Source organism: Brachyistius frenatus, unplaced genomic scaffold, assembly GCF_029030835.1.
Source record: "Brachyistius frenatus isolate BFR_SWC_R1_liver_20210118 unplaced genomic scaffold, ASM2903083v1 Contig_49, whole genome shotgun sequence".
Classification (NCBI taxonomy): domain Eukaryota; kingdom Metazoa; phylum Chordata; class Actinopteri; family Embiotocidae; genus Brachyistius; species Brachyistius frenatus.
In genome coordinates this window covers 1,663,326-1,690,694 of record NW_027210648.1, presented here as the reverse complement: position 1 = coordinate 1,690,694, position 27,369 = coordinate 1,663,326, and the positions used below count along the sequence as shown (strand labels likewise).

Below are 27,369 nucleotides of genomic sequence, written 5' to 3'. Positions count from 1 at the left end.
CTTATTCTTCATTTTTCTGGTGAACATTATGCGTGTGTAAGCAGTGTGGCTTACATATTGTATGCCAGTGCGATTGGAAGCGTTCCCACTGTGCCTCAACAGCTCATCTTTCAGTGGGGTTGCCACACACCGTTCCAGGCAGCAGTTCATGTGTTTTTTTTCTCCATATTTTATGGTAGCGTGTCATCATAATATAGTGTCACATGAAGGGCAGCTTTTAAATACAACATACACTTGAGTGTTCCCTGTTGAATTGGTTTCCGTCTGGAATCTGAAGGCTCATCTCAGCTGCCAACATCACCAAACCAAATGAGCCCCCCTAGTCCTGAATATCTGAGTTATCTGATAACCGTGTGTATGTGTATGTGCTGTGTAGTTGGTCGAAAGCATCTCCCCAACAGGGATCACTGAGCCACCAGCAAACATATTTTGACATTATGTATGGGTTTTCTAAATTAGTTTGTGAGCTTAAAATAGCAGTCTAACAAAAGATGAATGGATTAAAGGCCCTCGAGAGACGTTATTTTGTGGCAGCTTTGTGTGGATGTCCATATGAAGCACAGGTACATCAACTATCCATGCTGCACTGACCTTTGTGGGCGTGGCCAATCACTGCTGACAACTGCTTAAACTGAATAATGGATGAAAAAATTATGACTTCTTTTCAAATTCCTAAAATATAGTTTAACAAACTAATTTACTCATATCAAGACCAGAACAGAAAAGATATTTGGTTGGAGAAGGATAGCAATGCAGCTAACACTGCTCGAGTCTCTGAAACCTGCTGATGCACTGCTGGCATAAGTAGCATCGTATCGAAGGTGACGCCATGCAGTGCAGCACCAGCAAGTTTATTGGGAGTTTTTTTTTTTTTTTAAAGCAATTTTGATGTCTGCCTTGTTTTTAATTGTCTTTAAATGTAATTTCTTCCTAAAATCTTCTTCCGAGTGTATCTGCATGCCTCAGTAAAGCACCTGTGTCTGAATAGTGTTATATAAAGAAACTGAACTGAACACTGAACAAAAACAGTAAAGCTGCAGACTGAGAACCAAAACAAAAAGCTGAAATAGCTCAAAAAGAGAAGAGGGTGCCGAGAGAATAAAGCGATAATAACCTGCAGGGTTATCACTGTAACGTCATCTGTTCCATTGTTTCATAAATAACACTGACTATAGCAGCTTTAAAAAGCGACATCACATGATACAGGATGAAGAGGCCGTAGACGTGACATTGGTGAGTCCAGGTTTCTCTGAAGAGAGTGTGTTACTGTTATTGTTTAAAATAGAGCAAAGTAATGGGCACATAACTGACAGCAATGTTCTTCGGGGCATATTTGAGTCCTTCTGTGGAGCCTCAATTAGGCTGAGAAACAGTGCTGTTCTCTGTTCTAGCTGCATTTTGTGATTTCTACTGAAAACTCAGAGGTACAGTGGGTATGGAAAGTATTCAGACCCCTTTAAATTTTTCACTCTTTGTTTCATTGCAGCCATTTGCTAAAATCAAAAAAGTTCATTTTATTTCTCATTAATGTACACTCAGCACCCCATCTTGACAGAAAAAAACAGAAATGTAGAAATTTGTGCAAATGTATTAAAAAAGAAAAACTGAAATATCACATGGTCATAAGTATTCAGACCCTTTGCTCAGTATTGAGTAGAAGCACCCTTTTGAGCTCGTACAGCCATGAGTCTTCTTGGGAATGATGCAACAAGCTTTTCACACCTGGATTTGGGGATCCTCTGCCATTCTTCCTTGCAGATCCTCTCCAGTTCCGTCAGGTTGGATGGTGAACGTTGGTGGACAGCCATTTTCAGGTCTCTCCAGAGATGCTCAATTGGGTTTAGGTCAGGGCTCTGGCTGGGCCAGTCAAGAATGGTCACAGAGTTGTTCCGAAACCACTCCTTTGTTATTTTAGCTGTGTGCTCAGGGTCATTGTCTTGTTGGAAGGTGAACCTTCGGCCCAGTCTGAGGTCCAGAGCACTCTGGAAGAGGTTTTCTTCCAGGATATCTCTGTACTTGGCCGCATTCATCTTTCCTTCAATTGCAACCAGTCGTCCTGTCCCTGCAGCTGAAAAACACCCCCATAGCATGATGCTGCCACCACCATGTTTCACTGTTGGGATTGTATTGGGCAGGTGATGAGCAGTGCCTGGTTTTCTCCACACATACCGCTTAGAATTAACGCCAAAAAGTTCAATCTTGGTCTCATCAGACCAGAGAATCTTATTTCTCATAGTCTGGGAGTCCTTCATGTGTTTTTTGTCAAACTCTATGTGGGCTTTCATATGTCTTGCACTGAGGAGAGGCTTCCGTCGGGCCACTCTGCCATAAAGCCCCGACTGGTGGAGGGCTGCAGTGATAGTTGACTTTGTGGAACTTTCTCCCATCTCCCTACTGCATCTCTGGAGCTCAGCCACAGTGATCTTTGGGTTCTTCTTTACCTCTCTCACCAAGGCTCTTCTCCCACGATTGCTCAGTTTGGCTGGACGGCCAGGTCCAGGAAGAGTTCTGGTCGTCCCAAACTTCTTCCATTTAAGGATTATGGAGGCCACTGTGCTCTTAGGAACATTGAGTGGTGCAGAAATTATTTTGTAACCTTGGCCAGATCTGTGCCTTGCCACAATTCTGTCTCTGAGCTCCTTGGACAGTTCCTTCAACCTCATGATTCTCATTTGCTCTGACATGCACTGTGAGCTGTAAGGTCTTATATAGACAGGTGTGTGCCTTTCCTAATCAAGTCCAATCAGTTTAATTAAACACAGCTGGACTCCAATGAAGGAGTAGAACCATCTCAAGGAGGATCAGAAGAAATGGACAGCATGTGAGTTAAATATGAGTGTCACAGCAAAGGGTCTGAATACTTATGACCATGTGATATTTCAGTTTTTCTTTTTTAATAAATTTGCACAAATTTCTACATTTGTTTTTTTCTGTCAAGATGGGGTGCTGAGTGTACATTAATGAGAAATACAATGAACTTTTTTGATTTTAGCAAATGGCTGCAATGAAGCAAAGAGTGAAAAATTTAAAGGGGTCTGAATACTTTCCGTACCCACTGTAATATTCACTTGTCAAATTGAACTGCTTTGGAAGCATCAGTGACAGTCATGTCAACAAGGTGAAATCTAAACAGCAAAGCTTTGCCTTCCAAACGATCTGAATAGAAGCAGCATGATGTTCTGTTTCACAAATTAAACATACAACTTTTAAACACAATTTATGAACACAATGAGGCACTTTCCTTTGACTGTCCCTTCCTGACCGACGGGAGTCCGCCGTGATTTATTTTGCTTTCTGGCTCTTTCTCTTATTAACATGGATGACCCCGGCACTTGATCTGGGTCAAGCACCCTCTTTACTCTCCCTGTCTGCAGACCTGCAGTCGCAATGACACTCCATGATTACGTAAGAAATTGTTCTCAGAAAGAGAGCAGAAGACTGCCTCATGGGCCTCGACATCCACCATAAATCAGTGTGACCTGTCCGTCCTGCAATTAAAGCAAACAAAGAACATATTGTGAACACTGTTTAAAAAGCTGCTGAAATTCACAGGTCTACGACTCAATCTGCTCACTCAGTTTGTTTTTAGCCATTTTGTTGGAAATCTGCCTTCAAAAGAGTCCATAAACTTTATTTATTATGCTGAAAAATATCCAACAGGTGATAATAATAGAGGCACTTTCAGGCTACAAAAGGCACAGATATAACCCGGACTGGGCCTATTCGTGGCCCTCTCTCAGTGAGATCAATACTATTCACAATGCAATAACAACAGAGGAGCTGCTCCATTAAGTGACGGTGTCAGCAGAGGCACAGAGCTGCTGAGGAACTGTCATCCCCTGCCATCCATCACCACACCTCCACCTTGCACAGCTCGCTCCCACATCCATTACGCCTCATTAGGACAGAGATGAAAAACAGGAGCAGAGATAAAGGTAATTGGCTGGATGCGAGTGATGCGTTCCAACCAGGAAATATGACCGACTGCGATGAAAGAAACTAAAGGCTGATCTTGACAGCTGAGAGTGCAGCTGGGTTACCGAGTTTATTATTGAGGCCATGCAGTTTGCAACGGCTGAATCACTTCCTGTGAGTGACGAGTGGGCTTCAATCAGAGATTACCAAATGCAGGAATTCATTCACTCCAGTAAAGCCATCATTTGACTTCAGTTTAAGTTACAGTAGATAAACGCTGCAGCGTTACTCAGAGCACAATGTGAAGGAGGAATGACGGCAATGCTCTGTGCACATGGTAAAACCAAAAGCGATTTTATAATTCATCCACAGTTACCATAGAGATGGCACAGCGCTTTGTGTGTTGAAAAGAAGAAGGACTGGTGCTGTCAGGGGACAAACAGTGACAAAATGAAATTATGTTGATTCACACACACACACAATCCAAGGATTGTTAACATTACCAGGAGAATAATATCAATATTTGACAATAGCAAAAACTGTGGATACAGCTCAGGGGGGATGGCACGATTAAAAGACCACATTCTTTACTCTGTCTGTTAGGTGACAGGTCTTGTTTACCTATGATTTCTCTCTTATCGTTAATTCAGCTGCTGTATCATTAATTCCATCTTAATGTGAGTGTACAGAACGGGTTACATGGTTCACTCATTTTCGAGCTCGTCTTAAACAAACATCTGTCTGCCGTATATACCCTGAAACAGGTTCCATCATTCCTCCTGATCCATTCCTCACCAGACCCTCTGCAGCCTGCTGCTCATCTCGGCTACGTTAGCCGCTACTCGCACAACACACCTGAATCTCTGACACGACTGTTAGTGGACCAGCAGCCCTGAGGACAATGTGAGCACCAGGAGTAAACGAGCAAGAAGAACTTATTGAAATAAAGAGATATCTCTACATCAGTCCATCAGTCCAACGGTGTTATCGGAGTCTAAGGCCAAGTACTCTTTTAATGGCCAATAAGACGTGGAGGAAGTATTAAAGAGAGGCTAAACCCATTTCTGTGCAGACAGCGTGCCAGTATTGTACTACTTGGTGTCAGCTGTCTAATTTCAGCTGAATAAGCCACACAGTTTATTGTTGGGTTATGCTAATCATTTATTTTGCCTCATTGATTACTTTTCTCCCTGTATAGATCCACATATCTATTCTTTTGTATGTGCCGGCCTATATACTGTGGAAAGTATTAACAACCCTTCAGTTGTTGCACTCTGTATTGTAGACTAAATGATAAGTGGATAAAATTGGAATTGACATTCCTGTCAATCAATATAAACTAAATAACCCAAAATGACAAAGTAAAAACTAATGTTTAGAATTTCTTGCAAATGTATTAATAATCAAAAACTGAAATCTCTCATTTACAAAAATATTCCGACCCTTAATTCAGTACTAGGTAGAAACCCCTGTGGCAGCAAATAGCTTTGTTCTTCTTGGGTCTTGAGTCTTTACAGGCTTTGCACAGCAGGATGTATCCGACTCTTCCTGGTCAATCCTTTCAAGCTCTGTCAGATCGGACAGGAAGTGTCAGTAAACTTCTTTCTTCAGCTCTCTCCACAGATGTTTTTTGTTTCAGCCTGGGCTTCAGTTGGGCCACTCAAGGATAGTCAGAGACTTGTCCTGAAGCTCCTTCAGCAATGTCTTTGTTTTACACTTAGGTTACCTGTCACGTTGAAAGGTCCTGAAAGGACCTCTCTGTATTTCACGGACCAGTCTCCCTCTCTCTGCTGCCTACAACAAGCCCCTCCACAGCATGATGCGACCACCACCATGCTTCACTGTAGGGATGGCATTAGGCAGATGATGAACTGTGGCTGGTTCTCAACAAACATACCTGAAGTTCACAATAGACCGGAAATGAGTTTTCCTCATGCTTTAAATGCAGTTTGGGCTGTCATGTTCCTTTTTCTTAAGCAGCTACTACCATCTACCTGCTCGAACGTAAAGCCCTGACTAAGTGCTGCTGAGATGATCATCCTTCTGGAGAGTTCTCCCATCTCTGGGTTCTTGGTCACTTTCCTGACCAAGGTCCTTCTTGAGTCCTGGTGGTTTCAAACTTTTTCCATCTCACAATTATTTGGCCCATTGTGCTCCTAAAAAAACTTTTTTACTATCCTTGGTCTGACCTATGCTTCGCCACAGTTTTATCATGAGGGTTTACGGAGAGTTTCTTGGACTTCATGGCTTGGTGTTTGTCCAGACATGCAGTGTGAGGTGACTGGAGTCTAGAAAGGCACAGTTTGTAACAGATGGACTTCAAACAAGTTCAAGATGCATTTCAGTGATTATTAAAGCAAAGAGAATGCACCTGAACACAGTTTGAAGTGTCACAAATTTCTAAAAAATTTGCAAAAAATTTCCAAATATTTTCACGTTACAATTATGGCTTATTGGATGTAGATTGGTTAACAAGGTTATATATTCCATCCATTTAAAATTAGATCAAAATAAAAACAATAAATGTGCAAAAGGGAAAGAGTCTGAATACTGCATTTATTCAGTGATCCTGCCATGGTTGTGCTTTTGGTTTCATTGTATTGGTTTTACTTGAAGAGAAAAATCTAAAGTCGAAATCTAAATGTGTGAAAAAGTCCACATCACTGATACCCACTGGATATACTGGCAGATGTAGAAATCAGTGTAGGAGCGAGAGAGCAGCTCAGACGGCCGGAGGGCTCTCTAGTTATTGATGAAAATTACAGACAAATCTGTCTCAGCTGCTGTATTTATCTCCTTTAACTTCAGATAAAAACACATACGTTTCTGCAAAGTGAATTATTCCATTGAAAGCACATTGTGGAAATTCACTTGTTAAATGTAATCAAAACTAATAAATAATACACTGTTGTCAGTTCATATTTCATAAGAGAGGAAAACCGCCTGTGATGCTTTTAATAACTGTGATTGTTGGGTTGTTTAGCAGCATTAATGCTATTACCTGAAAAAAGAAATAGAATATGGTGGTAGAGTTGTTTTGCTGACAAATTGTTCCTCAGGTGAGACTGTCTGTACGATATGATATGAGATATGAGGAGCCAGTGAGGAGAGTCGTGTACAGCAGCAGCACAGTCTGACTGATGGCTGGTGGCTGAGGCTCCTGTCACTGGTTTAAATGGGCCGATCGGCCCCCCCCACTGTAGACAAACCTGCAGACTGTCTGACCGACCCCACCAACCCCCTCACACACGCCTCTCAGCCACCACAGCTGAAACACAGCGAGCAAGAATGTCATGCTGAAAACACATTTAATTAGACAGGTAGCTGACACCTATTTAAATAGATGCCAGAACACAGAGCTCAGTCCATGAACTCCTTTCATTTAAAAAGTGAGTGATGCTATCACATCAGGATTAAAATGTTCGCCCATGCATTCAATCTCTTCTTATTGAAATATGCATTTCATAATAGAATCATTTTCATGCTATTATAATGTGGTAAAAGGATACTCCCCTCTTTGCTTGTTTCTTGCATACTTTCCATCCCCGGAAGAGCAGCTGCCACACGCCGAAACAGCTGGAAAAAACAAACAGAGTGAAATCCAGGATACACAACATGAACACTATTATATCGAATCCGTCTAATAGTTTCTTGATATAATGTTGCTGAGTTCAGTTAAGGCGAAAACACAATCCATTTCATATCCAGACCAAATGAATGTTTCTGCACAGTTACTCCAAAATGTCTATTTCATACTTCTATAAACAACCTGTCAAAGTATACTATCGAATCATTTCTTACTATTTATTTTGTGTGGCTATTAAATGACATGAAATCACACACTGGAAAAGCCACAAAATGTTGTGTCAAAATTAAATGATTATTATTATAATCATTATTATGTGGTAATGCAGCTGTCACCACATTTTAACAAAAAGGAAAATAATATCACCATCACTGTAACGGCTAACTTGACTTGCCCCAAGTCTCTGATGATACGATATGGAAATGAACAAAACCTTTTGCAAACCTGTTAATAACAATATTTTTGTTCATGTGCTTTTTTTTTTAGTTATTATCTATAAGTTGGTCAATATAAAAATGACGAAACTCTCAAAGGACAGAACCAGAAAGTTCAGATTATGTCCCCTCTCTGTTCCATAATAATACATTTGTCATTTGTAACGACAGGATGTTTTGAGGATTGACATATCTCACTTGGACATGCACATTTTAAAACACACTGCCTAAAGCCGACATGTTAGCGCTTCTGGGCAGATATTTAAATTTCAGTTTTTGTAAACAAAGATAGTATTATTCATTATTATTATTATATTTAGTTAAACTGAAAGCCTAAAATCTTGACTTGGCTGTCACCGTGTTTCAGAGGGTGAGGATGACACAGCAGTCTGAACAGGAAGGAACGTGACCTTTGTTTTGCAGGTTTCACAGCACAATGTTCAGCTCTGGTATTTTGCTGTTGGTGTCCACAGTCCTGAAGTAAGGTGAAGAATAGCCTCCTCTGTCTGTGTTGCTATGGCGTGAGAGATGCGGCCGCTGGCAACACCATTCACTGGTAGACACAATGCAGCTCGCCTTCATCTCACCACTTATTAACTTCACAGACAGTCGTTGTTTTGAACAACAAACATCTGTTTGGAGACAGAGCACCTTTGTTGAACCCGGCTGTGCTTCTCTTTGTGTCTGCAACCCCCAAATCTTACTAAACATTAGAGTTACTAAGTAAATGTCATTTAAGGAACGAATACATGTAGAGTTCAGCCTTGATCCTGGTAGAAGCCGCGTGGACGTCTTCTGTGTGCAGTGTTGGGATGATAAACCTTTAAAGGTCATACATGTTAGCGCTTCTGGGCAGATATTTAAATTTCAGTTTTTGTAAACAAAGGTAGTATTGACCACTGGTAGGGATGAAGTGAAAAGAAATGATTTGATAAACAGTTCTTTGTTTTGTTTGTATCTCATAAACACACACACAAGAATGCACAGGCACTTACACGTTCACATATTACTGCCGTCTGCTTCATGCTATACCGCTAATCCACAGTTGGTGGCACCAAAAACGCGGCATTTCACCAGGAAAGGCAGTGAAGAAGAAGAAGGGCAGACACATGCAGGACGTGCTGTCCAACCACCAACAGCGGTGTGAAAATGGATGTACATGACAGATTGTTGGGTTTCAGACAGTTACAGGAGCCCAGAACCAGTCACAAGATCAGACGGGTTCTGAGGAACGTGGTTTCAGACGCTATTCAACAAGCATGCTGACACCTGAAGACTGACAGCTAACAGACATGAATCTAAATCCTGCTGGTTAGAAAAAGAAATGTTTTTTGAAGAAATTCTTTTTGCCACACATTGCCTTTTGATGAGAGCAGTGAATGAAAACAAAGCCCTCCACAGGGTACCTTTAAACTGCCTCAATCAACTGCCTTCATAATCATGATGCCATGATCATTACCAGTTAGACCAAAGAGGTACATAGTTGATCGAATTCATACGTCGATGTACGTTATCTGAACTAACTTCCGTGCAAGTTGCACATAATTTGTTACTCATACAAAGTAAGGCCGATGAAAGGTATCACATCTAAGCACCAAACTTCTAGCCTGGCGTGCCCAGATTGCATCAATAAATAAAGCATCTAAGTACACTCCACAGGGAATCTTTGCATCCTGCTGGGCGTAGACCTCAGGATCATTTTGAAACTATTGGAGCAGCTTTAACCAATCAGTGTTGACCACCATATCCGCCGAAACTCTGCCACCGCTGCAACTAGATTTAGTAAAAAACACTTGACTTCATTGCATTGAACCACCGACACTGGTCAGTAAGCAAACGTTAATGCCAACAGGGTTTCCAGACTATAATAACAGGAAAGAAAGCAAGATTTGAGCAGTAATTTGGTGGAGCCAGGCCACCAAACTTTCTCTAAAGTCACTCACCTGTTTGACGTTGTAACCCGTCTTGGCGCTGGTCTCTATGAACATGACGCTCAGTTCTTTAGCCCTCTGCTCGCCTTCCTCGATCGTGATTTGCCTGTAAGTAGAGGTTAATTTACGTTGAAACACTAGATCAATGGATTGCAGACAATAATGTAGCGTTTACAGACTCTGAACACAAAACAACGGCTAATTGTCCCATATTAACGTTCATAAAAGACAAATAGATGCAACACAAAGACACTGTAGTGGACGATTTGCAGCTGACGCTCTTGTTATTTTAGGCTAGCAAGGATACACCAGACCTAATTGCGTAATTGGCTGAGAATAATTAAATTACATTGTCCTGTGCGAAAGTATTAACGGCTAATTTGCATTACATTTGAATGAATCTGGGAGTGCCTCTCTGGCTCTCGCTGTGAAACGGAGACCTTGACAGGTGTCCATTAACACAAACAGAGAGAAGAGAGCAGTCCTGCTGACTCCACAGCCGCACAGCCGGCAGGTTCATTGAGACGACCGGCTAAAAGCAACCTGCCACTGATCTGTTGGGAAACGCATGACGTAACCGGTCGGTGCTCTTCAGTCTTCTTCACACAGAAAGCGTCTTAAGTGTTTCCTCGCTCAAAACTAACACTTCTTTATTTCCAGTTTAGTGTGTTTAGTCTGGTTGTTAAATCTGACTAAACACACATTCCCAGTTACTTTCAGGCTCCTAACTGAGCAACGTTACATTTAACGGATTCATCTCCTTCAGTAACGCCTCTTTTGCTTTACAGCACAGAAGAAAGAGAGCTCGAGCCTGTGTGAGATGGGAGGAGAAGTTTCCACGGCGAGAACAGAAAACACCACGCTGGAGATGCATTTACGTAATAACACCACCTGACAGATTTGCACCAGTGCCTTTGTGACTATTTCTGGATGCATGCGTCTGAGTTACAACTTAAACACGCAGCCCGATTCATCCTCAGGCAGACAATTGGCAGGAAAATTACAAAATGGATGTGCAATATGTGGTATCCTAGCAACATTTAAGCATGCTAGGAAAGTAGTAGCATTATAACAAATATGTGACATGAGCTTCCACTTGTGCAACTGATGGCCACATCTGCTCAACAGTATAAAAGAGATGTATTATACATCATGAATTCAGTTACAACATTCACCAAAAATATTGATTTGAACCTTTCCTTCCTTTTGTTTACCTATTTATTTAACGTATTTGACGTGATACCGTTAAAAATCCACTTGAGTGGACCCAGTGATTTTCATCCTTTAGCAGCCAAACACTCAGGAGCTGGTGAAGACCAAAACAGAGCTTCAAGGAGCGTAAATACTGGAATGACATTCATCAGGTGTCCAGAAATACAACTCCAAATGAATGCTAACAATGCTAAGTAGCACAATGTGGGTAATATTATGTCAATGTTGTATTTAGAGCCCGTTTCGCTGCCACCAAGTGGCCAAAAAAAAAAAATCAATGTACACAGGTTTAAAATGGCCTCAACAGAGTAGCATTTATTACATTATATCGTAGTATTTGTGTCTACTTTATGTATGAAAAGCATGAGAATAAATCTGTGCATTCTAAAAATCATTTTCCTTGTATTAAAGACATTTATTAAGTGGAACCTGAAAAACCAAACCCCAAACTATTATAGTAGCAACATAAAAGAAAAGAAGGGAAGAGAAGAATAAACTGCATTAAGCATTGTTCAGTAGTCTAAAAAAATAATCCCTGAGCTACTTCCTGTCAGTGTACGACACTCCAGGCTCTGCTTGGCTGATGCTGCCTGCTGTGTGATGCACACTGGATTTCCCTCGAGCAGAACTCCAGGGACTGTGCAGCACCTAAACTGTACATACTTTAACTCCCCAAAGCACCGAGCATTGTTAAAAGCTCCACCACACACGAATGCACAATACCAACAAACACGGAGAAGGCTCGGCTCATAGAGGCGCTCCTCCAAATTCCATTTTACCACAGTAGTGAAATACACAGAAATCTCTGCTTCTTCTCAGCTCATGTCAAACATTTGTCGTTGACTTAAGTGGATATGATTTATATGTGTATGTTTGGAAAAAACACAACGATATCTATAACCAGATTTAACATACCACAGAGAGAAACAACCCTACCAGATTTCTACCTCTAAATATAGAAACTCCACTTAATCATATTCAGATTTCTTTCAACTTATATCTCAGTGTCAGATACATTATTTACAGTGATGCCATGTGCCGCATGTCAGACCATTTCAACACACACTCACATACGATGCACATGTACCATGTTTTCTTTACCATTTAATGTACATTTTTACATGATCATGAGGAGAATCCAATTTACAACCATCCGTACCAGTGGAGCTGCTACTGAAACCTCATCTCATGTCGCAGGAGCCACTGAACACACAGAACAATACCAATAGTGAGCGTAATATTTATCATGTCTTGTATGTGAGATATTCACTGGCATGTTCAACCATGCAGACATGAGGAATGTCACTATAATCAACCTGAATTCAGGTTCACCATGATTGCATTGAACATCTGCATGGTTAGATGCCATTTTTATTGTTCTTTTATTGTTTTAGATAAAAACCTACAAAGCTTAATAAGACTGATTTACCTTTAGAAAGAAGTAAATTAGTTGAGGACTCTGAGGTGACGTTAATGGAGTAAACAGCCTCCACTTCTTTGCCACGGAACATTTACTGAGGCTTTAACTTCCGGACCACTATTAAGAGCCGACTAAATTGCAGTGCAGCGAAATTACCCAGAAATTACTTTCTCCTTGCTGGAGGCGGCCATTTTCAAAATTATTTCAGTGGCCCCTTATTCTGTAGTTTAATACGACATCTCAATCAGTGAGATACTTTCAGCCAAAACCCAAAATTAAGGGAGCTAATAGTGCAGTTACAGTGTTTAGTTTTGAATAGTAAATGGTATGGATGGTGGGCGGCAACACGGGAAGAAGGTTCGAACGTCGGCTGTGACTTTTCTGTGTGGAGTTTGCATATTCTGCCATTGGCTATAGGTGAGAATATGAGTGTGAATGTCTGTCTGTCTGTCTGTTATGGACTGTGAGCTACCCAGGGTGAATACCACCTTCACCCAAAATCAGCTGGGATAGACCCCCAGCTCCCTCTGAACCCCGTTCAGGATGAGGTGGGTATAAATAATGGATGGATGGATGGATGGTATGCTAGTCATGAAACCTCCATTGACAGATCTGGTGATATACATCCTGGAAACTGCCATCACCAGCAGTTTTCCTGCTTCCCCTTCAGTTACTGACATGCTGCGAAGTCAGAAACAAAGATGGCAAATGGGAATTTTTCTCTGCAGCTGTACAAGTTATTGTTACCACGTGGGAAAATAATGCTGACCGTAACAATTAAATTACTCACAACATGAAGATATTGCATTTGTATCAAACCTGACATTCGGTATGGCTGCAGGGAAGGAAGATACCTGGAAGTCGTATTGTGTAAAAATCAAGCTGAGATCAGACAACTATGCAGAAGTTGATGCTCATTTGCTTAAAAAAAACCATTCTGCCTTGAGAATGTCTCCAGCTTCAAACAGCTTCTGTTCAAACTAAAATCAAGGATGTCCCAGATGACTGTCATTACTTTAGACAGCAGACAAGCAATAATAGAGCAGAAATATGTTTTAATGGAGCTGTTTTTCAGCCTCCTAACTCAGAAATATAGTGATATAAAATATAGTTTATTTTAAGAAACAGAGACAAAAGAGACATTAATGTGTGTTGTGCAAGAAAGAAAATAAGTAATTAAGGTCGGAAAAAGGTTTGGTACAATGATTTAGCAACACTACACATTAACCCATTCATTCACGTGATTTTTGCTAATTTTATATGTAAATTGTTTTTATGTAGTTCTATGAGAGCAGACTGCATGTTAACTATAGAAGTCCTCCTAGTTTTGTCCAGGTCTGCCTATGTATCTCAAGAGACTTTTTCAACCAACAAAGGTTACATGCACTCTCATAAAACACGACTGAAAATACTGCACATCTGAATATGATGTGAAAAAACAAACACTGTGGATTATCTTCATTTTCTGAGTTTCCAAAGGATTTCAGGAAAATGATGTTTACACTAAAAAGGAAGCAACTTTAGAAAAGAATAGTATGTTGGAGGGTCATTTTCATTCAGTTTTCACTTTCTAATGATTACTTTACATCTGAAATTTATCTCTTGAATGTATTTTGTACACATGCACCATTAACACATTATATCAACAGGAAAAAAGTAATTTAATGCTTCAGTTCTCCTGTTATTTTCTCCAGTTCTTCCACTACTGTATATTTCTGCTGCATGTCATTTTTCACGCTGCTTCTCTAAGCATTCATATCAATTTCTTTTTCCACCTCAGCTTATTAAACATCCCGCCTCATCAGCATTTTATCACCTTCTTTTCACTATACAGTTAATGTACCTGCACATACAGTGTGTATGCATAGAAAAGAAATCCCCTGTGCACACAGCACATGATGCTCAAGTGTCACCAGAGACTAAATCACTGAATAATTTCCTCAAGCAAGCAATCATTTTCTCATTTCAAAGCAAGTGGTCTGACAGCAAGTGCTCCGATAAGAGGCAGCTGAGTTGCCTAATATCCTGACATAATCACTATAATAACACTGAAAATAACCAGTTATGCTAATGAGTATATTCATTAGAATATTTTATATATGATGTAACAAACTTTAATTTCTCCTACCTGTCTTCCTTTAGCAGGGAAGTGGCATGAACATTAAATTATTAAGAAGTTATAGTCGTATCGAGATAATCAGCTCCATCTCATTAATATACAGATTTATTCAGAAAGACGCTCCCACTGATCAAATCATCTGCTCTGCAGGGAAAGCCTGTGGAGCCAGCCTGCTGTTCCTCAGCTATTGACAAACTGATGGTTGCCATGGTTTCAGGACATAAGAAGAGACGCCGACGAGAAGACATAAATGTGACACAAGTTTGGAGGCAGGTTCTGTAGTGACGACATACCTTTTGTCTGCCAAGTCTGTCTTGTTGCCGACGAGCATGATGATGACATCACTTCCTCTCTCTGTTCTCACGTCATCGATCCACTTTGACGTCTGCTGGAATGAATTGACATCTGTTGAGAGAGAGGAACCAAAGTAGAGTGAAATAATGACACTGTTTGTACACAATACACTAACACCTGTCCTGCTGTTACTGTTAGAAACTATTATTAACAATCAGTCTGGATTTTTTTAAATACTGACATACTTGGTATCTGTTTGTATAAAATGATTTACACACTTTGAAGTATATGATATGAATCATCTCATACTATTGTATTAATAACCAAGATTAAAACATGATGCACACGGTACTGGAATTACATTCACATTCACATTCACAGCTCGGGAGCATGTTAAAGGTCTTAATAAATGCCTTTGACCTTGCCACGTTCATTGAGTATGCAGGCTTGCTGCAAGCAGACGAAGGGTTGTATGGCATTCTTGGACTGGGAATTTGACGAGACAAGACTCTTTTTCAAGGTGAAAAGAGAACATGGTTTGGGGGGGTTGGGAGGGTAACCTGTGTGTTTACATAAAGTTAGGAATAAAATTCAGTCCTCAGGGCAAGTCGTGTTCAGTATCTTGGTCTTTTCTCTTTGAAACTGTTAAATGAAAGGTGCTGGCAGATTTGAGAGAAGGTAATATCGCTATCTATCCCAGAACCACTTGGGGAACATTTACATCATTTTTCAGGTTTTGAGTTTTGTGATGGCCATTTTACTGTTTCACTGTCCTGTGAAATGAAGCAAATTATACCATGATCCCCGAATAGTCTGGATTCTGATTGGCTGGAAGGTGTGGACCAGCATTCACAGTAGAAACAGTCTAACTGGACGCCTGTGATGTTGGTGCCATTTTAAATAAATAAAAGATGGATAAATTGCCCCTAAGAAAGAACCACACACGAGTCGTTTTAAATGCGTCTCGTATTTGCGCACATCCAAGTCCAACTAAGAGTAGGAAGGCGAACTAAATCATGTTTCACTCTCAGGTCAGGGTGAAAGAGACAATGAGTGTGTGACGGCCGTGGGAGAGAGAGGCAGCCAGTGTGTGTGAGAGAAAACGCATAATCATGTTATTTCCACTGGAGAGTTTTTATAATCATGTAGCAAAATGCATTGTAATTACCTATTTTTGTGATTAATAGTGACAAATGAAAAAAAATGAAAAATTCGTTTAGCTACATGTTGCCTAGCAACGCAAGCAATTTTTGAAGTTCAGGAATTATATTTTATAATGTTTAAAATAGCAAAGCAAGTTAGTTAAACAATCAAAAATGTAAAATGTGTTAATGTAAATTAACCACCATTATTTTCAGTTTGATTGCATTTACCATTTTGTTGGAAAGTGGCGCTGCTATGAGTGGGACGATAATCTCCATTATCCCTTACATACACTCACTCACTGGGAGACAGAGGGATATTCAGCAGAAGCAGAAAAAAACTGAAAGTGCAACAGAAATACAAGACATTCTTCACCACAAGCAAACTAAACCAAAAGGAGATAAAATGAGGACCGTGTGGAACAGAACAAAGATCCCCCAATGGACCCTTTTAGGAGAATGGGTCTTGTCAATGGTGGAAACAGAGACGGGAGACTGGCTGAAGAAATCAAATTTAAAGATCTATATTTGTTTCAGTCATGGATGCTGGCTCTTGAACCTTGTTAATATGCCCATGTGGTGTTTTTTACATGTTAAAAGACAGATCATATGTGAAATAGGCAGGCGACACCATGGCTGAGCATTTACACTTTGGTACTGCAGTGAGAGTCTGACAGTCAAAAACAGAGGTTCATACATCAAAAAACGATGGAGGCAACCTGTGAACCTGCGGGGGGAGACAGGGGCAGGGACTATTTGCATATTCATCGCTATGCACGTACTGAATGAAAGCAAAGGTTTAGAGTTACAGCTAAGCCACTTCAAGGCATTACGAGGATTTAATTTTTGGAAAAAAAAAACACGTCTAAATATGTAATTTTGATGAACAGAGATTAATTTTGAGGAGTTTAATGAAAGCCAGGCGAAGGACTTTAAGAGAACTTGAGAAAGTGGGAGGTTAATGTCATGAGTCTTATCTCACTGTGGAGTGTATCCAATATGTTAATTTGAAATATCAAGATTATTTTATTTATAGAATCTCCTTTTGGATCTCTCTGCTGTGAGAAATCCATCTGTCACACAGTTTTCCAAGAGTGACATTTAAGAGTGAGATGAATATTTGCTGGTATGAAACACAACCATGTGATTAAGGGCACTAACTTGTAATGTCGTAGACCACCACGGCCACAGTGGAGTCCCGTATATAACTGGGGATGAGGCTCCTGAAGCGCTCCTGTCCCGCTGTGTCCCAGAGCTGCAACCTCACCTGGGGTTCAGAGAGAGCAAGCTGAGATTATTCCGATAGTCAGAGAGCCCGGAAACTGTCGGCTCCCTCCACACTCCCCCGCGCACACGCACACGCACACACACGCACACACACACACACACACACACACACACACACACACACACACACACACACACACACACACACACACACACACACACACACACACACACACAAAGAGACATTATTTATACAAGCGGAGCCTTCATTTCCAAGGTCGTACTGCTGTATGATAGATTCTCTAAGAAAGACAGATAAACAGCAGACAGATTCGATTGTATTCATCTAGACTCCTCACAAGCTAGAAAGGTGCTGAATAGTTTGAAGTCTGAATGCATACCACACATTATTTTAGTCTGCTGACACGTAAGCATTTAACATTTCTGTCATGACATCATACACTGTAACTTGGGTCCTTACCGTTCGATCTTCTAAGTACATGGTTTTCGACAGGAAGTCAATTCCAATTGTGGCCTGGTTTAAGAAAAGAAGACATCCAGGAATCAAAATCACTCTAAATACCACGAGAAGCAAACACAGAGGAGCTGGGTAATGCACAGATTGTTCACACATTGCATCATATCACCCTTATGTGTGCAGATAATCAATATCCACACAATACAATATACAATATAAACCCTTTATAAAGCCTATAATGTTCAACTTTAGCAGTCTGTTGATTCAACTTTGATTATTTTTGTGTTCCTAATGTCTATTCATTGATAATTAAAAACAGGTCACAGTATGTCTGTATTGTTGTGCAAATATACCACTTAAATAATCAGAGAGCCTGTATTATTTCAATATGTAGCTTTTGGATTTTGTATGGCTGCTTCTAATCACGCCTCATATCATCCACATTATCCACTTTTAGAGCAGTAGCAATCTAATCATTCCCTTATTGTGTCACGAGGCAGATGGCACTGTGTTATCTCTTCGAGGGATGTTTACTTTCCACAGCCAAGCCCACGGCTTTCTGCTTTGCTGCCTGCCATGATATCATCAGGAGCGGCGACTCAGCCAAACCAAAACCAACAAATCGATGTTCAACGGCAGATCTGTGTTTCTCTCTTTTACTGGATTTTGGATGCCAGAAGTTTTAAAAGTGGGAATATAAAATTTAACATCTCAAATATCGCTTCTTTTTAAAATGGAAAAACACATATGCCATCATTTTACAGTCACGGGCCAACTGTTGGGAATCATTCTGACATTATATAAATATTTTTTAGGACAAATTATGTGTGAATTTTGTGGGAACAATGACAGCTGGTTTAGACAGATGTGCTACGAGCTCCTGTCAAGTAGCACATCCAGATGCTTAGTGTCTCAGTGCGCATGTGAGTAAAGGGCTCAGAGGTAGCTGGTGTAGGACCGATTCCAAAAATTGCAGCAGTCCCCAGCTGCATGTCTAAAGCCTGCGTGACCCCAGCCTGCAACCTGCAGCACTGGCCAGCTGGAGCCACGGCCGTAGATAGGTGGCAGGTCTGTCAGACACAGTGCTCCAGGGAACGATCGATAGAGGATGCAGCTTCCTTCCACTCATCCACTCTCAGGGTGGCGTTTGTCCTAAGATACATTTGTAAGTATCTGATGAAGCTGGTGGATGTATATGTTGTGGTTGTCTGTGTGAGGCGGGCCAACAGGGTGCCTACTGCCCACTTTGACAGGACTGGGCATCAGCAGCTTGATCACGCACTCGTTTCCTTGGCGATGCCAACTACCACAGTGGACTAACTCAGAGAGTCTGGCATGAAGACAGGACGTCATTTATACCCTTCTTTAGACTCAGTCAGATCAAGCACTGCTAGGATGAAACTAAACAGCCTCAAGCAGTACAAAATATGAAGTACTTGATACAAAATGACAGGAAGTGAAATACATTTTTTTTTTTTTTTGGATGTATCAGCCCCAAACAGACAAGCAGGTTACACAAAACTCAAAAAGAAATCCCATATCTATCTGGCAGAATATGCTTTAAAAATATTTCACAACTTCAAGCTGTTGCTGGATACAAAGAAATCTAAAAATCCTTTTTAAAGTCAAGAACATCTGAAAATTCTTATATTATGCTACATTATTATTGACATAGTAGCTTGAGTTAGGTTAAAAGCATAAAGATGTTTTTTCTTGGGGAATTGCAGAGATGCTGTAGATTCATCCTGTTCTCAGTTTTAAATATAGAATCCCACACACAGACAACCATACATGAACAGATTAGATCACGAGAAATTATTAATATCCCTTTTACATTTTTAACTAGCACACATCGTGAGAAGACACACCATGACTCTCCGGCTCATTCAGCTGGTAACTAAGGATAAAAAGCTAAGTGTGCACACCACACTTACAGTGATAGATAAATATACAGAAAATAAATATTGCAAACAACATTTCTATGACGAAGTCAGGATGAATGAACTATTGTCTTATGAAATCAGCAATGTAAGCTGACCAAAATTAGTCTTTCCATTAGTATGATTATCTCAACATTGATGACATTTGTAGTCAATCCTGTACACTATAGTACGAGCAAACAATTGATTTGCAGATGATCCTTTGTCATGGTATAGAATAAATCATATTTGTATGTGAATGTATGGATTTCCCACAGTTATCACAAACAACATGTCCATTTTAAAACAATGAATGACAGAATACAAGTTAAGACAAAGGCTGAAACAGTTAACCCATTGTCAAAAAAATTATCTAAAACTATTTATATCATTGATTCATTGTTTTAGTCAATTTTCAAGCTACATTTTCAGATAATTTTCAGAAGCAGTTTTAGATTTGATGTGTTTGCTTGTCTTATGTGACTGAAATGAAAACAAGACAGTTGAAAAATGTCACATATCAACTATAATGTTCAACCCTCACTATTATTTGACATTTTACAATCAAAATAAGATAAATCCATCATGAAAAGAACTGTAAGTTGCAGCCCCATGTAGTTATTTTTGAGCAGTTCTATTAAATATAAATTCTTGCTGAAAAGCAATTCAATTTATTTTTTGGTGACGAGAATAGTAGAATTTCATTGATTATTTGTACCGTCCAAATTTGTGGTTGGGACACCCCTGTTTGTGAAAGTCCTACTTTGCTGTAAGAGTCACATGATATGTCGGTAACTACACTGTAAACACTATATATGTATTCATGAGTGATAAGAAGGGAGGCAGGTGGAAAAACATGGGGGTTAGTCCACTCAGTGAAGCCACTATAACGGTCAGGGTTTAATCCTTCCACCTGATCCAGTGATGTAAACAGTATAGTATGTGGGCTCATACACATTTAAACAAGGCAAGGCCACTGTTTTCCTTGCCATTATAACACTCGGGTGCAACCCCCTGCAGTTAAGCCACTACAGTTTCACCATAAGCTTTGTTTTACCAATGTTTGTTGATCATTATTTTTATGGCACAAAGAAGTGCATTTTAAAATTAATATTGTAATGATAATAGTCCAAAATTTTTAGTCAAATAACTGCCCACCTTCACCGCTACCACAGCACCTAAGCCCGGCAGAAACCAGGGAAAACCCTGAAGGCCACACACCTACCTATCGCCGAGGTAAGTTTCAGGAAGTTTATCATGGAGCATTGACAGTTGTTTTTTTTAATCACCTTGGGCTCTGAAGCTTCATCCAGGACATCCCAACAGTTAAAGTCATGTTTCAGTGTATGATGGATGTAGTAGTGCAGCAATTGAAGATGTTTCCAGACAAATATTACTCAACCAGATAGAAATGGAGGCACAAGTTACGCTTCTTGGCTGACAAAAATCCCCACTCTTGATGAAGCCACAACATTAATTTATTAAATGTACGTGCAACTGTTTCCAGCAGCAGTGAGCACAGTGAGCACTGTCTACAAGGGTATCACATAATGAACTGAGGCCTCACAGTTCACTAGAAGTCAGCATTCACCTGCAGGTGATGAAACATCCTGTTAAACTAAAGTATTGGGTTGAATTTGCAACCAGATAGAAGAGCCCCATTTGGCTGCATGTAACTTAAATGTATAAATAAACAACTTCACCCTGTAATATTTTTGATGATTGCTTCCTTTAAGATATTGCTGCTTTCATGCGAGTAGAAAACCAGAAGACTCCTTCCACCACTGCTGCTCCCAGCAGGACTCTCAAGGTCTTCTATTTGGCAGAGACGCTGTTAAACCAACAGACCTTGAGTCACAGTAAGCATACTGACATTTACTCACAGCGCTGTGTTTGACAGCAGTTTCTGAACACACAAAATCTGATTAATTTCAAGTTTAGTGCCAGCATGGAGTGGGGTGGGGTGGGGTTGGGGGGTCGTTCAGTCTGTCTATGATCAGATCTCCTTCCTCAGACAGCAGGCATTGTTTTGAATAAATACAGAACATAACAATTACAGCATGCTGAATATTAAACTACTAATAAGCCTGCGCAGATTCATAATTGTTCCATTTAACTTTCATTACTCATGTTGCCAAGCATTATGGCTACTACATTAATTTAAGATTTAAACAGTGTGACACCTGATAAGACACGTTACTGCAGCAGGAGAGAGAACAGAAGTGGTTGGTTTTAATGAGATTTAGAAGACGGAAGATTAATCGTCAATTATTTTTTTAATTCATCATTTAGTGAACAGAACGCCCAGGCTGACATCTTCAAATTGTTTTGAACTTAGTGATACAAAACTGGGATGCAAATTTAAGTATCCGTGTTTGATACTTTGCCAATTAATCCATTAAAGATTGTTGGTATAATCGACTAATGGATGTAATATATAAATGTGTCTTCTGTAGCTCTGACATTTAACAAGCGTTATCTTTAACAGCGTTTACTGATTCTTTTCATCCGGAATTCATCTGTTCATCATCCTATCAATCAATAATAGATCAACTGTTTGGTTTATAGAGTGTCAGAAATAGGGTAAAATGCCAATTGCAATTTCTTCAAGTCTGAAGTGACGTCTTCAAAATACTTGTTTTGAATGACTAACAGCTTAAAACCCAAAGAAATTCAATTTACTGTTTCATTAGACAGAGAAAAGAATCAAAGCATCACAGTTTAGATGCTGCAATCAAGGAGGGTTTGTTTCCGTGAGTATTGGCTGAATTTTTTTTTTTTTTTTTAAATGACTTTATTCATTCATTTTAGTCAATGGTCCTTTAATGTTGTGGTAATACACTACATTTTTTTCCAAACTGAACAATGTTTTCAGTGTAATGAAGAACTCAGCTGAAATGCTGAAAAACTTCACGTGTTTATCGTCTCATCCTCGGTGACACTTTCTATGAATTGTCCAATAAATCAGATTCAGCACTTGCTACACTGAGCAGCAGAATATTTGGGCAGAGCAGACAGATGGAATCGCAGCCTGGTGGCCAGGCCTGACTGACAGCTCCACCACAGCTGACAAAAGCGTTCTGCCTCCAGAGGCCTCCGAGCCCTTTAGCATGTGCTGCCAGGCAGTGAGGACGCCTGCCTCTGTCTCTCTCGGCTGGATGGCTGCTTGATGGGAGACTGCTGCTTCAGAGGCACCGAACGTGGCTCGCCTCCCTCACATCCTCCTGCTGACTAAAGCCACTGCCACGCTCGGTTTCATCTTCCTGATGGCCCTCGGTCTCTAAATATACTGCTGCTCTTCCTTTTCAAGGATTGAACTGGATCTGCTCCAAGCTCCAAGCTTCACGTACATGAAAACAAAAACAAGTGGCGGTACTGCATCCAAGCCTGGAAACCACGACTTCAGAAATCTTCTCATCAGGACAGATGTCTCCTGCAGGCTGCATTCAGAGCATTTTTACACCCTCACTGGGCAAATCTAGGTTCCCTGCTGTGCAGCAGCATAAACACTCTCACTGATCAAATGCATGCCGCATTTTAATTAATACTCAAAGGTCTCAGGAGCTGAGCTCCAAAAAAAAGACTGCAAAATCTTTTACAGCTCTACCTGTCACTGAGCCAGGGAGGGGAAGAAGTGGCATTAAGGCAGAGGGCAGAGGGGGGGCAGCAGACACACACACACACACACACACACACACACACACACACACACACACACACACACACACACACACACACACACACACACACACACACACACACACACACACACGGGAGAAAACACATATTCAGGAGAGACCGAGTTTTGGCTTTGCTCTTTGGCTACGAAACAGAGGTTATGGCACCTATAACAAAATCATCACTCCCCTGATTGAAAAAAAAGTACAACAAGAGTGTGTCAGAGGGGAATGAAGAGGCTGTTTTTTCTGGATCAGGGTTCAGAGGTCGACTCAAATGGCTTTATTTTACACACAAATGAAATAACCATCTCATCTTTATATTCCTCGCTGCCATTACAGTAGTGTGGGGCAGACTGGCATTAAACAGCATATGGGGCATTTATTAAATAAGCAGATGCTATCTGTCCAGCATCTGTCCTCCACACATGCAGCCGGCACCCTAAAAACAGGAGGAGAGCTTTCGGTCCCTTCAGGTCTCATCACCATGAGTCCGCTGCAGACGGCCATTTGTCTAGAAAAGCCTGTTCCCACGATGCTCATCGGAATGACTGCACTTTGTGCTGACTTTGACGGCTGTGAGATTTCAAAGCTGTAATTTATCCAGCCGCATGCAGGCTGGGAATTAAAGCAGTGGCCTTGGAGCGAGACCAACTGCAGGCAACAACAGATGCCCACATTCACTCCAGGTAATGGTACTTAAGAGAGTGCCGCTGTCTGAAAACGATGCAGGAATTAATGGTGTCACATCTACTATCTGTGTATTACAGGCCTCGTTGATGAAGATATTAGTTGGTCTGGAACAAACCGCGTAATGTTGGATTGAAATAGAGGAAGGGATTTCAGAGTTGGACGAAAATTGACACAACTGTGTCCCCCATCAACCTCAATATCCCATCGACCCCGTGTAGATCCATAAACCATCCTGACACTCTAATCATTATGTCAAAAATACTGACACGATTGATCTACTGTATATGAAAAATTCAAGGATTTTTGGCCTCTCAGCTACTGAAATCATCCCACAGAATCTCTCCACTTTAACATGAATCAATACACGGATGAATTTCCCTTTCCACTACAGAGACCCTGATAAAGGTAAGATGTTGGGTAAATAGCTGTCATAATACGCCTGCTTCCCAGTCATTCCGACCACAGCAAACTTTGCCCAAAAATAAGCCTGTTCCACGGCAATTTGTGAGATTGACTTTAAAGAAACATCTGTGCATGGTGGAGATTCAGCAGCTTAACAACAGAAAAGACATGAGCCCCAACAGTCAGCGTGAAATGTCTGTAAGTCTGTAGGCTTTCATGACTTATGAATGTAGAAATATAAGAGGATAGAGAAGCGACTGTGAGAGCGCAGCATCACGGAGCCACCACAGACAATTTAATCCACACTCAATGAGCCAGCTAAATCTCATTACAGCACAGTGCTTGTGTGAACACTGAAGAATAGAGACTTGTCTTTTTCTCGTTTTCGGGGGGAGTTAGCAGGAAGCAGTGAGCTCGAAGAAAACATGTCTTTGTTCCAACACTGATAATATAACTAAAACCAACTGAAGAGAAGATAAACCGTATTGATGACCATGTTCAACACCTCTACCCTATTTAGCAGACATTGTGCTCTCCGAAATATAAAACTCCCCTCATAGCAAAAGTTCAACATTTGGGAAACATGCTTGTGTTTTTTGCATGACATGAGTGTTACTCATGAGTGCTGGTTAGCTTTGTTTAGCACAAAGACTGGAAACAAAGGGAAGCCTGGATATGTCAAAAGGTACCATAAACTGGCATAAAGTACTGTCATAAACAGTACCTACCATTAACAAGTTAAATCATGCTGATTTAACACAGAAATACACTGTTTTGCGGGTCATTTGGCAAATTGGTTCTTAGAAATAAGTGAAAAAGTACTGTTCACAACCCAATAATAGTCTGACACATAATAACCCCACATAAAATTGACCTTTTCCATTTTTGGTTCTTGTAAAGATTACACACACACACACACACACACACACACACACACACACACACACACACACACACACACACACACACACACACACACACACACACACAATTAATATAATGTGTTAATCTGTGAGCTTTACAGCTGGTGGATTTTGTTACTTTTGGTCTGAGCAAGGTGACTGTTTCCATCTTTCCAGTCTTATTGTTCAACATTAAGCTGACCTGCTGCCAACACTAGCCCTATACTGAATGGACAAATACGAGAGTGGTATCAGAATGTTCCTATCAAAGCCAAGAACAGTTTGTCCTCAAATGTAAAACTCTTCAGTAAAACTACTTGGTGATAGCCAGTTTAAATTCTGTGATAATACAGCGGAGGACAAAAGAGTCACAATGGATGGAAGAGGTGAGGAAAAAGGAGGCGCACCTTAAACTGAGGTGTTTCTTTAGAGACTGCTGTAGATGTTTTAAAGGCACGTTCAGATTCAAATTTGGGTTTGTGGGATCAAAGCCGCAGGGCTCCAGTTTTAGGAGCAAGAACATTATTAGCTCTGCTGGCCTGCTGGCCGGTTTAATACCTGATGGAAACGGTTCTGTGTTATAAAATGAACTGAAGCTCAGATTGAATATAGGGCTGCCCGCAAACAGTCGACTAAGCATTAGTCTTTGTCAACAATGTTTACATGAGACGTTCAGTTGCAGGACTAAAAGAAAAAAACGTTGTCAGAGATGTTGTCAATAACTGAACCTTCCCCTTTAAGGAAGGTGGCCTTGTGGGTAACCTGAGGGTGACGTAGGTCCAGTGGGCTCCTGTTGTGGGAAGTGAGAGACTCTCTGTGATGAGTGTGTGAGGAGTAATATTGAGGAGTAAATGCTTACCAGTCGGGGGTGATTAAGCTGCTGTTATCAGCCATAACGTGTCTACATATACCCTCGATAGTTTCAGTACAACAGATGTCCAAATGTTGTTCATTGTGTTCTCTGCCACGCAAAACTAAATAAAGGCCGGTTCAGGCAACGTTAGGCCTCTGCCTCTGCCTCATCACTGCACAGTTAGTCCGGACTGTAAAAGCTGCCAGCCGCGATCCAGTTAAGACAGAGTTGCGTGCACCCTCTACCTCTCTTCCCCTCTCTGTCACCCACCGGTGGGTGCAGCTCCTCTAAAGCCCTGGCTGTCAATAATCTGTTCGTACCTACAGACACTATCAGGCTAAGATACAATATCCTGTGTAGAAATAAATGAAGTAAATCTTCAGCATCCCTGCTGGTTAATCAGACATATTCAGACTCACTGTTGCTTTTGCTGCTCACATTGTCGTTAAGCGGCGGCTCACTTTGTGTGTGTGTGTGTGCTTGTAACTGTTATATTTCAAAAGTTCATTACTACAGTTTTGTATTTCCCGAATTCAGCACATTGTTTTACAACATTTTTAAATCATTTTCTGATGCCCCAAAAATATTTAATATCTAACAATTGATATCATAAACGTGGGACGTCGAGTTGACTATTGTCTTGAATTAATGACTACTAGCTGAATGTTTGGTTGGGGGAAGCCCTATTTAAATACAATGCTTTGTTTTCACAACACATTATGTACTAGCAATGTGTTCTACACTGAGATGTGTTGAAGAGCCTATTTTCCAGAAATATCCAGAGATGTGCCTCGACACACATTTATTATTTTGCTATTATTACCAGGATGATAAATGATAATAAGTGATGAATTAAATTGCATTTCTTCCGTCAAGATCAACCAAACAAAAGTTGCCGCCAAAGTTTTCTTTCTTCCCACTGTTCTCCCATCCTGATGTATTTCAGTATTTTTAAGCTAATCTGCTTATGGTTTTTCACATATTACACAGGCTCATAATAACACTCCCGCAATAAAGAGCCAGAGTGAGCTAAAGGGGACACACACACACACACACACACACACACACACACACACACACACACACACACACACACACACACACACACACACACACACACACACACACACACACACACACACTACATCACATGAGAGGGCAGGAA

General features: G+C 40.6%; 1 protein-coding gene across 2 annotated transcripts in view; it reads right to left on the bottom strand.

Annotated features, from left to right (window-relative positions):
* The window catches only part of rab6ba (RAB6B, member RAS oncogene family a), a 54,354-nt gene that overhangs the window by 3,137 nt on the left and 23,848 nt on the right, over positions 1-27,369 (bottom strand). Inside the window, exons 3-7 of one of the 2 annotated variants that reach the window (XM_069704050.1) lie at positions 17,762-17,815; positions 17,215-17,341; positions 14,911-15,022; positions 9,879-9,972; positions 7,425-7,491 (exon numbers count right to left, since the gene is read on the bottom strand). In XM_069704050.1, the coding sequence (XP_069560151.1) occupies positions 7,425-7,491; positions 9,879-9,972; positions 14,911-15,022; positions 17,215-17,341; positions 17,762-17,815 (454 nt within the window). The remainder of the gene's footprint in view (positions 1-7,424; positions 7,492-9,878; positions 9,973-14,910; positions 15,023-17,214; positions 17,342-17,761; positions 17,816-27,369) is intronic. The other variant, XM_069704051.1, reaches the window with a different exon arrangement.